A 12,240-nucleotide genomic window follows, 5' to 3' on the forward strand; every position below is an offset into this window, starting at 1 on the left:
GAATTTTATGAAAATAGTTACCTAGGTTGTACCAGACATCCATTTCTCCACTCAGTGTCCTCACTTCAACAATCGTCTGTCCCAAAAAATCATCTGATTCCTTTTTGAAATGTTGCTTGACTCTTGATTTAATGTCATCATCTTCATCCCACACTCTGACTTTGATTCGGTCAGTAGAGTTATGGCATTCACTAAAAATAAATATGTAAGTTAACAGCCGTTCTTCATAGTTTCCAAAGGAGTCTGGGGGCAAAATTGTTTTTCCATCCATCTGATTCTTGAAGAAGTAGTGATAAGCATAATATTTGAGGTTTTGAATCAGGCTGATCCCATTCATGGGAATATGAAGATGCACAGTAAATCATGACCATACATATTATATTAGACTCTAATAGTTTAAAGTCACATTAAGACTTTTGGGACACCCTATATTAGTAGCATTATCTTCATAGAACCAAACAGAGCCTTTGACTTGAAGCTGCATCTTCTAACTTTACCTCCATGACATACATATCACCTTATATTATTGAACCACAATTAATCAAATGGAGTTAAGAAACTTACCCTTAGGCAGCAAGGTGGCACAGTGGATAAATGGCTCTACTTGGAGTTAGGAAGATGTGTACTTGGATCCTACCTTAGACACTTACTGGTTGTGTAACCCTAGACAAGTCAATTAAACCTCTCTGTGTCTCAGTATCTTCATCTGTAAAATGGATACAATAATAGCATCCACCTCATAGAGTTATTATAATGATAAAATAAAACAATGTATAAATTATATGTATGTATGTATATATATATGTTCATGTGTGGATATATATATATACAAACATATTTTCTCATTTTATATATATACACATATGAAATATATACTATACTACAATATAATATGTAAAATATATATATAATTTAAATATGTAAAATACATTATAAGCCTCAAAGTACTATATGATTAACTATTATGATCACCATTATTACTATAATTTAGCTAATGACTTTGTTTTTTAATTCATAAAGTATGTGTTAAGCCATCAGTCATCAAAGGCCTAATCTCTAATTCTTGCCTCATTGGGGCCTAGACGTGACACTGTATTTTTGAAAGTGCTATGGCAGATCCTAAAAGCTTGAAAAAGTTTCAAGGGAAGCCCAGTATCAGACCGTATATCCCAGTCAGTCAAAAAGCATTGATTAAGCATTTGCTATGTTCTAGGAACTGCACCATGTGCTAGGGATAAAATGGAAAACAAAACCATTTCTGACGTCAAGGAGCTCACATTCAAATATGGGAGCCACCTTGTAAAAAAAACACTATGCATAAACAAGAATATCTATATATCTCTCTATCTATCTAGTTTAAGGAGAGGGAAATAAGAGACAGAAAGATAGTGTACAGAAAGGAGGTATAATATCTGTCAGTTTAGTACCAGACGAAGTTTGAAAAGGCTCATTATGAAAACGTTGGCCACCGGGCAATGAATTTTGTCAATGGCTGTAACCACATGGTACAGAAGAAAAAGTAAATTTACAGTCAATAGGCCCAGAGTGAAATCCAGAGTTGAAGTCAAAGTCAAATTCTTTACTACTGATATGACACAAGAGTGATGCTCTGTGCAGATATATGCACACATATAAATATCTACTGTATACGCAATATACATGAACAGACATACATATCTGTATCTCATTCTCTTCATATATATAATATATACATAACATATAAACGCACACTATGCATACATATAGGTGTGTTTATGTGTGCGTGTGTATATACACACACTCATATATGTCCCTGCTCCTGACAGAGTTGGAAGACAGCATCTCCAGCTCAGTGAGATATAGCCAAGTTTAGCAGAAGAAATTCCCCTCATCATTCCATTCAATCCCAAGTCATTTGACTTCTGAATATTAATTTTCTCATGTGTAAAATGAAGGGATTGAATCAGATAGCAGCTAGGTGGTGCACTGGATAAAGCACCAATCCTGGAATCAAGAGGACCTAAGAAAAATCTGGCCTCAGTCACTAGCTGCCTGACCCTGGCTAAGTAACTTAATCCTATTTGCTTCAGGTCCTCAACTGTAAAGTGAGTTGGACAAGGTCATGGCAAACCACTCCAGTAGCTCTACTGAGAAAATCCCAATGGATTTTCAATCCCAAGTCATGGAGAGTTGGATATGACTGATAACAACAAGAACCAGTGTGGAGCTGATCAATGTTTAACCACCAGCTCTCTAGAAAAGAAAATAAACATAATATACTTTCAATCTGCATCACTGGTATTTCCTGGTCATTTTTAATCAACAAAACAATAAATGAAACCCTGATTTGAAGTTTTTCTTTTATTTTCAGGTAAAAATGCTCACATTGATAATTTAGCAATCAGTCCATAAGCCAGTTTGGTCTGGCTCCAGCATATTTCTGCCTCTATCATCCTTCCCAGCTCTAAAATTCTAAGATCCTATTAACTTCCAGAGATGGTCTACCAAAGTACAGAGGGGTTACAATGGCTATCCTCATAGAGAGTAACTGTACCTGCAAAATCACTAAAGTAGTCATAAGTCCAAATCCATCCTGTGAAAAACTAGAACCGGATTTATAATTGTACCACTGCTATCAAACATTTGAAAGACATAGAAGAAAACAGAATTGAAAATTAAAAGAAAAACATTTTTCTAAGGTGAATTTTTCAAAGTATTTTTTGTGACAACTCAAATATATATATATATATACATATATATATATTCACAACGCATTCAAGACTGAGCATTTAACTTCAATTATCAATCTCAAAAGGTTAAAAATACAAATATCTCCTTTCAGGGTATTGAAAAGAACAATTTCTGTAGAATTTTTAGAAATGCAAGGGATCCTAGTGATCTTCTGGTCCAATCCTCTCATTTTAAAGATGGGGAAAATGAAGTCCAGGGAGGTGGAGCTGCCCAAGGTCCCATAGCTAGTTAGTGTCACATCTAGCACAATACACCAGGACCTCTGCCTCCAAGTCCCCTGCTCTACACTACTTATAAATCATTTAAATAACTCATGGATTAATTTTAGGCATCACATTTTTACAGATGCTAACATCCCTTATCAACAGACACTGGCTCTATTTTTGTCCAGATGAAAAGAAACCTTTTGTTCTCGTTCACAGAGCACAATTAGCAGAAAGGAAGCTTTATCAGGTTCCAAAGGCAGTAGCCTTACAGTCCTTTAGTAATGAAGCAAGAAGATTGACCAGAGAGTTAACAGTGTGATATGTAAGAGTCCAAGGAATAAAAATTAAAAGAAAAATGTAGGATAATCAGAGGTAGGATAAACAATTGGAAAAAAAATCTGTTCTATCTGAGCTGTCTTCACTAATTAAAGAAAATTCTTCATTCTTCTGTGACAGTGGCAAAACAAATTTGCTGGATAAATATTGTTCCTTTAAGTTTCTTCATAAATTTAAGATTTTCAAACAATTTGTTCTCACTGGTCATGATGGGGTTTGTCCTGCTACAACAAAACTGAGGCTGGTGAAACTCTTGAGTTAGGGAACTCTATGTTGCAGTGGGCTAAGCCAGTTGAGTGTGTCAGCTGTGTTCATCCTTAGTTTTCACAGAGGATCATGCCATCAGAGAAATGATGATGTGACTTGCACTTGACTTTGAGTGAGGGAGGGCTGTGCAGGTCACCAGCCTCATTTTCTCCTTCTGAGCCAACCCTAAGTACAGCATTAATATGATGGCCCACAAGAGCAGGGGGCCACCAGTTTATCTACAGAGGGATGAATGAGTTCAGGCTGGACAAAGAAACGTGAGTAATCCTTGCTCTTTTAGCCTGAACAAGATAAAAAACCCAAAGGGGAAGAAGGAAAAGACATAAGCTCAGTTTGTTAATAACATCCCCCTCCTCCCCTCACTAAAAAAGCTAGTCTGTGTTTATATTGAACGGTAGTTAGGTTGTGCAGTGAATAAAGTGTCAGGCCTGAAATTGAGATGACTCATCTTCCTGAGCTCAAAACTGAGTCAGACACTAAGCTCTGCGATCCTGGGTACGTGGCTTAACTCTGTGTACCTCAGTTTCTTCATCTTTAAAATGAGCTGGAGAAGGAAACAGCAAATTACTCCAGTATCTTTGCCAAGAAAACTCCAAATGGGGCCATGAAGAGTCAGACACAATTGAAATAAATGATCAACAACTAGAAGGTTCAAAGGAAAATCTCTGTTGATGATGGAAAAATAATAATCTTTGTCATTTTATGGAAGAAAACCCAGGTCTTTAATTCTTTTGAGTTTAATCTTGCTCAATTTCTCTTAAGGACAGTTCCTTCTTTCCTTATTTTTAAGGAACTACTGGGGGAACTAAGGAAAAAAACACCTTATCTTTCAGTGTTCATACCTTCCTTAAAGTTAATGCCTGCCATTTGAAATTATATATGTGCATATGTGTGTATATTTCTATACCTGATTATGTATAACCCCACTTGATGTCCCAAATGTCCCATTAAGCCTCAATAAGATATATATGTGTGTGCATAGTATATGTGTATATACATATGCATACATATAACTATATATGCATACATGTTTATATGTATGTATGTATATATGTGTATTTATGTGTGTGCATACACACACAATATGTGGCAACTCAAACTATTTTGTAATCAATGAAATCAGCTTTATAGTTGATCTTATTCAAGTACAAATATACAAACCAAACTACCAAAATTATTTTCTAAGATGGGTTTTCTGTTATATAAAATGACCCCATTTTCTCTTCCATTCCAACACAAATAAGCACAGCTTAACCCAACTTGTGATGGATGACTCTACATATAGAAATATTCTGAGGTTTTATCAAAGCTACTGCTGCCTGACATTGATGGAAACATGAGGTACTGGAGATGTAACAACCCATATGTGAAGCCATAATAAGGCTGATAGAAGGGGGAAATATTCAGACTAAAAACTGATTCTATAGTCTTGGGGTACATTTTATAAGTCCTCAACACCCACTTTTTCCTCAACTCTTTTCAATATGGCTTCTCTCCTTAACATTCTCCTGAAAAAGTTATTGGAGGGCTTCTGACATGAAAGTAGTTCTATCTCCAATTATTTCTCCCCACTACCAAACTCAGAACAGTAAGAAATTCACCTAGTATCATAGAAAAATGTCAATTAAAAGAGAAGAAAGAAATCATTAAGAAATGCATTCTCTGGTCTCAATTTTTCTGAGTCTTATCTGGGTTCCATCTTACCAGTCTTTTTCATGTATCTAATGAAGAAAGTGTTAGTCAAGAACCCATTATCAACTCTGAAAATCCGTGATTCTGGTTAACTTAAAGTTTGAGACCAGTAGTGACAAATGCTACATAGATTCTGGGAATCATGGGCAGGGGTGGAGTGGAGGGAACGCTATGTGTGTGTTTGTGTATATATCTATATACATAGACATAGATATAGATGTGTGTGTTATATGTACATATACAATACACACATGTATATACACATGACATGAGCTTGCATGTTTACACACACATATATAAATGCAAATACAGGCACATATTTGCATATATATGTATATATTTGTATGTGAGTGTATGTGTATGTTAGATCATATTCTAAGAATTTCCAGACTGAATCATGGAGGACTTCTACCAGGAAAGACTATTGTAGAATTATTACATATTGTGATCATTGTTACTTCTTACTTTTTAGTATTTATTTTTTCAAACACAACCAAATGTGGACTTAGCTAAAGAAATGAAATATTGTTTCTTTAGGTATTGACTTTTAGGGTGACTGAAGTTTCAAAAGGAGACTTAAAGAAACAATTTAAAATGGAGGGACAAAATATTGCAGTTTTCTATATATTTGTAATTAAGGATAATTATTTTCCCATTTCTGTTTCCAAGACATGTGGTATTGACATATATTCTTGCAAAATAGTAGGTGATTAGGACTGAACAGTGAGTCTTTGACTGAGTGGGAAAAGGAGGCACTAGTAATGACCTGAAGTGCTCATATAAAATCCACAGACAAGGATCTTCTTGGTGTTTCTTTAGCCAAAGCATCAAGGCCCTTCTTTTCTTTGCCTTAAACCTCATTATTCCTTCTTGAGACATTTTCTCCTTACTGATAACTTCTATTTACTGCTTTTTCTGTATTATGACATTGACCAAGACTGATCTTGAAGTTTGTTTCACTTGTATAAAATGTTATAAAGATGGAGTACCTCTTCTTACAGAAGAAAGTTACTTGTTAGAGACAGAACTTATCAGACTGCTAGATCTGAACCATTTTTCCCCCACCCCAATTTCTCTATGCCCCTGGTAGGACAAACAGATTTAGAACAAAATTAATATTAATGTGGACAGACACAATATAAGCTTACTGGATCCGAATGGATGGGAAAAGGAAAAAAAGTCAAGTAGGAAATGCTTACTCAGGGGGTCGCCAAGGTACTGTGAAGAGTGATCTGCAAGCTTTGGTGTTACTATATCTGAATGTGGTGTGGGAAACTCTGACTTACATGGACAGGGGTGTTAGTTAACAACCTTCAGGGAAATTTCTGGGAGGTCAGATGCCTGCAGGAAACATGATATATGACCTAACAAATATATGACCCATCAAAAACAGGGGCAAAACTGCCAATCAGCAGTCACTCATCAGGCAGTGTATCAGAAGTATGATGCAGAACAAGTTGAATCTTTCAAGAAAGGAAAACTGGAGTTTTCCTTATATAGGACTAGGATCTCCTGATGAAGGATGATAATGGTATCCATCAAGAACTGCACTGTATTAGAGAAGAAACCTCTACCATAAAAAGAGTAAACCTGCTGAGAGCCTTAGCCATTTCATGACTATGTGGAGATATTGGACAGATCCCTGGGGAGTAAGATAGGTGATAAATGTCTTCATTTTCCAAGAGCTCTATTGTGAACTGTATTTTGTTTTCTTTACTTACAAGGCAACTTATTGTGGTGCCATAGAGTAATTTTCCCAGAACTTATGAACTAGAGGGACTTCTTAAAAATACCCCATATATGCTCCTAGACCCTTCATATCACATTAGACCCTGCATTCTCAGTTACACATTTGCTTTGTTTATTGTTGCTGTTCAGTCATTTTTGCAGTCACGTCTGCCTCTTCATGATCTTATTTGGGGTTTTCTTGGCAAAGTTAATGGAGTGGTTTGCTATTTCCTTCTCTAGCTCATTTTAGAGATGTGGAACTGAGACAGACAGGGTTAAGTGTCTTGCCCAGGATCACACAGCTAGTAAATTTCTGAGGCCAGATTTGAATTCATAGAGATGAGTCTTTCTAACTCCGGATCTGGCACTCCATCTACTGAGGTACCTAGCTGTCACATATTTAGTCTTATATGGGTAGATTTATATTAATATAACCTCAAGAGGCAGAAACTTTACATATATAACTGCCTTGCTCATTTTGGATAAAGTTATACGTTAGTAGTCAGTCAGTCATCAAACATTTATAAAGCACTTACATACTGTGTGCTAGGCACTGTGCCAAGCCCTGGAAATGGAAACCAACTAGTAATTAAGATGTATGGAATAGTGTATAAGAAAGTACACTTGGAGTCAGGAAGACCTGGGTTCAAACACAGCCTCTGACAGTTACTATATGACCACAGGCATATCTTTCTCTTAATCTCTCTCAGTCTCAGACAACTCTCAATGACCATAAGTTGCTGATCTTCTTTGGTACAGGGATTTGGCCCACTAGAAGTTCTCTATGCCATTAACTCACATATCTAGACATCTTCCCCCTAGTCCCCCCATTAAACCTCTAATATTTTACTCACTAAATAATTAAGTAATTAAAAATAATATTTAACTACATAAGAAGATGTCTAGTTAAAGAGACTGAGTATGTAGACAGATGAGTATGAGATTGTAATTTGTATAGCTACAGCCAGAATGTCTATTTATAATGTGTATATTAATTTTATTAAAGTGGGCTAGAAGAAACTACTAAGAATTAGGTCATGTCATCTTTGTTCCACTAAAGCTGAAAAAAATATATTTCCTTTGTTACATTTCTCCTCTAGAGCATTCACTATAATACCTAACAATCTGATATAATTTTGTCTCTAACAAATAGTTTTTTTCTGTAATAATACAATCTTTTGTCATGTAAAACTACAAGACCATTTTTGAAGCAAGTAGTACTAGATTTATTCCTTCCTTTTTTTCTTCCAAAAGCTATTATATTGTCTCTGAAGTAATTCAACCATTGATACTGACATATACACATAGTTCTATCCCTCATTTAATGGAAAAGATGAGACACTACTTGGAAAGTCTCAGCATGACTTGTAAGATTTGTCTCATTCCCCTTAGCAAGATCAGATTATGGGGGCAGTGAAACAGGAAACTGCTGGAAGCTATTCATCAGCAATGGTGGTTACAAAATTCTCTTTCTGGCTCCAACTAACTATTCCACTAACTCAAATTCTTTCTCTAACTTCAGAGGGGCAACATGGTATAGTGGAGATGATAGCGAATTTCAAGTCCAGAAGATCTATGTTCACATCTTGCCTCAGATGCTAACTGAGTGACCTTAATTATATCACTAAACTTCTCTCTAACTTAGATCCCCCAACTGTAAAATGGAGAGTAAACCACACCTACTTCACTGGCTTGTCAAGAGATTCAAATGAGATAATGTATGTAAAACACTTGAAGACTTTAAAGAGCCATAGAAATGTTCCCCTTGGGCCTATAAGGGGCCATCACTGTGATATTTTTATGTGTTAGAGTATATTTGACTTTCATTTTACTATTTGCTATGGATCTCTTCTTTAAAAATAATGGGTACATTCTGAGATGTAATATCATTTAAAGGCATATCATGTTTGTTCATCATTATATGATGAATAATGGAGGAGAGGATTGGGACTGGACCTATTACTTTATAGAAATAAAGACACAGTGAGGAAATGGACTCCATCAATGTGGATATATACCTGCTCCACTACCCAGTCTCAGGAACTTGTCTGGAGGCAATGAGAGGTTAAGTTAGTTGTCTAGGGATCACAGAGCCAGTATGTGTCAGAATGAGAACTTAAGACCAGTTCCATCTGATTTTGAGACCAGTTCTCTATTTTCTATGAATGTTGCCTCTCATGTTGAAGTAATCATGGAATTTTGTAATAAGAAGGTAGCACGGCAAAGTAGGTTGATGGGCTGGTCTTTGAGACAAGAAGCCCTGGCTCAATTTTTACCTCTGATATATACATACTGGCTGTAGGGCCATGATAAGTCATTTACGCTTTCCGGGTCACTAGCAACTCTTTAAGACAAAGATATAAATGAATCATTTATTTAGATCATTTGAGAGAATTTCTAGAAGGGAGCACCCTATATAAAGATCTGACTGAAAAAAAATATAATCACGAGTAAAAATATGAAAAATAGCAAAGTATGAATACCAGAATAAACTGAGAAACTGCTTCCTTGGGAGATCTACTTAAGGAAAAAGTTACTGCATGCCTGATGGTCATTTTTATCTCAGCAGCTTAAAGCAAAACTCCCAGTCTCCAATACAAGATTGATATTATGATATGTAAATGGATCTATGACTTCATACATGTAGATTGCAGCCTTTCTATGTCTACCTACCTGGGATCATCCAAAGACATGGGCACAGAATAGACCATGGACAATCAAAATAATAAATAAATTAATTAAATACATAAAACATATGATAAATTAAAAAAATAATAAAACAATAGCCTTTTTAGTAGCTAGGTGTCACAGAGTGCTGAACTTGGATTCAGGAAAACCTAGGTTCAAATCCTGCCACAGACATTTACTAGCCCAGGTGACCCTGGGCAAGTCACTTAAGTTTCCTCAACCTCAGTTTCTTCATTTATAAAATAAGAATAATCATAGCACCTAAGTCACAGGGTTATTGTAAGAATCAAATGAGATGCCACGTATACCGTACTTTACAAACAATAAACCACTCCATAAATGTTAGCTATATTATTGTTAATGGCATTTTAATCACATATAACCTTATAATTATTTTCATATTTAAGAGTTCTAGTAAGGGTTGCTAATGTATTTCTTTGGTATACTTTATAAATTTCTTATTGAGGATCAGTTTGTCTTTATGGATGCCATTAAAAGAATCATATGTATGCCATCACCTTTCACTAAATGCAAATTTCTGCACAGCCCATGTCATTCAGGTTGGTTCACCTCCTGCAACGCAAGACTCAAGTAAGAAAATTTTGAATTAGAATTGAGTTTTATGTCTTTGTGCTTAAATGAAACTCTCTCTAATTAATTAAAAACACATACAAAATCTTTCATATTGCCTTTCTTGGGTAGATTTCTAAATATCACCAAATTGTATCAACATGGAGTTAAAACAAGAAAAATCTTATACTGGGTTTAAAATTGTAATGACAAAGCTCTTTCTTATTTTGTACTTACTTTCCTGAATAAAATGCCCTTTCTTATTACCCTGATATGTCCACCCTGAAATATGTATTCTATATCTCCTTTCTAAAACAGTAATTAGAAATTCTGGGTATCTTGGGTGAGGATCATAAATCATACCTGAGGCAAAGAGAAGAGAGTCTTTGGGAAAAGACCTATGAGCTCAATACCCAAATCCCCATTGTGGGCAGCTAGATGGTGCAGTGGAGAGAGCACCAGTGCAGAAGTCAGGAGGACCTGAGTTCAAATCTCACCTCAGACACTTAACACTCACTAGCTGTGTGACCTCGGGCAAGTCACTTAACCCCAATTGCCTCATCCTGGGTCATCTCCAGTCATTCTTACGAACATCTGGTCACTGGATTCAGAAGGCTCTGGAGAAAGTGAGGCTGGAGACCTGCACAGCCCTCCCTCACTCAAAGCAAAGTCAAGTGCAAGTCATGTCATTATTTCTCTCATGGCATGGTCTTCTTCAGCAACAAAGGACATACATACATACATACATACACACACACACACACACACACACACAATTATTCTTGCTAACTAAGTACTAAATGTAATTGTTTCTATCTCCTAAAGAAGTACAAATGTTTCTAATGCCCTCCAAATCAAGGACAAAATTCTATCCATCTACCCTAGAAATAATTCTACTTTTCACTAAAGACTCAGGAATTTGATCTGTTAAAGTATTCTAAGTATGCATTGCTTTCTCCAAGATCTGAAAAAACTAGGTTCCTTTAATTGTAGGAATGGAAAGCCAAGGTCTGGTTGGTAGAAGGGTATAAAACAATATAGACACTTTACAGAAAACATAAGAACCTCAATTTGTATTGTGGCACAGAGTCAAGACAGATCAAGGTAATATTGTTCTCCAATCCTTCAAGAACTCTTATCCTCACTTTACTCCCTGCTCATACATTTTTCCCTTTCTCTAAATTTTTCCTGTATCCCAACCCAAATATCTAAACCCTTCCTTATCCTTCAATGACCACACTCCTGCACTCATTTAACCTTCAATCCTGTCTATCAAAACCTCTTCTGTCTCCATTGTTGCATTGCATTTCCCCCTTGTACTCCAAATTTCATACCTTAGTTTCAATCCTTATTTTCTTTCCCTAAGTCCCAACACTTATTTCTCTACCCCTGCACTTCCATTTTTTATCCTAAATTTTATCCTTCTCCCATTTCTATCTCTTCCCTCACTTTTCCTCACAATCCACCCCTTCCCCAATGACTACACTCAGTCCTGAACATTCTTCCAACGCCCACAATCCTATATGCTCTCTCTCCTCATCTCCACCTGCTGTTTTCTCTGGCTTCCTTTAAATTGCAGTTAAAATCTCAGTTTCTACAGGACATCTTTTTTGATTCCCTTTTATTCTACTTCCTTCACTCTTTTATTATTTCAAATTTACCTTGTATATAACTTTTAAAAAATACTTAGCTTCCATATTGTCTCTTCTACTATACTTCAAGATCCTTAAGAACAGAGGACTAACATTTACTTTTTTCTGCATCCTCAGTGCTTACATAGTGACTGCACATAGTAGGCACCTAACACATATTTTTGACTGACTATGCTCAGCCTACACCTAACAGCCAGAATTCTTACATCTCAATTTTTAAACCCCTTTTATTTGCCCTCAGTGCCTACAGACCTCTCTTCTATCTTGATACCTATACTTTTAACACTTTCCCCATGTCCCAGCCCCCTCACCTCAACCAATTTATTCCCCAAATCCCTAATCACATGCCCTCCAAAAGTCAAAGTCAACAG

The 12,240-nt window shown here is 36.1% G+C and overlaps 1 protein-coding gene across 2 annotated transcripts in view; it reads right to left on the reverse strand.

Moving 5' to 3' along the window:
- Positions 1-12,240, reverse strand: part of UNC13C (unc-13 homolog C) — a 769,865-nt gene that overhangs the window by 371,540 nt on the left and 386,085 nt on the right. For both annotated transcript variants that reach the window (XM_072616138.1, XM_072616137.1), the window contains one exon: positions 22-191. In XM_072616138.1, coding sequence (XP_072472239.1) covers positions 22-191 — 170 coding nt within the window. The remainder of the gene's footprint in view (positions 1-21; positions 192-12,240) is intronic.

Source organism: Notamacropus eugenii, chromosome 1 (genome assembly GCF_028372415.1).
Source record: "Notamacropus eugenii isolate mMacEug1 chromosome 1, mMacEug1.pri_v2, whole genome shotgun sequence".
NCBI lineage: Eukaryota > Metazoa > Chordata > Mammalia > Diprotodontia > Macropodidae > Notamacropus > Notamacropus eugenii.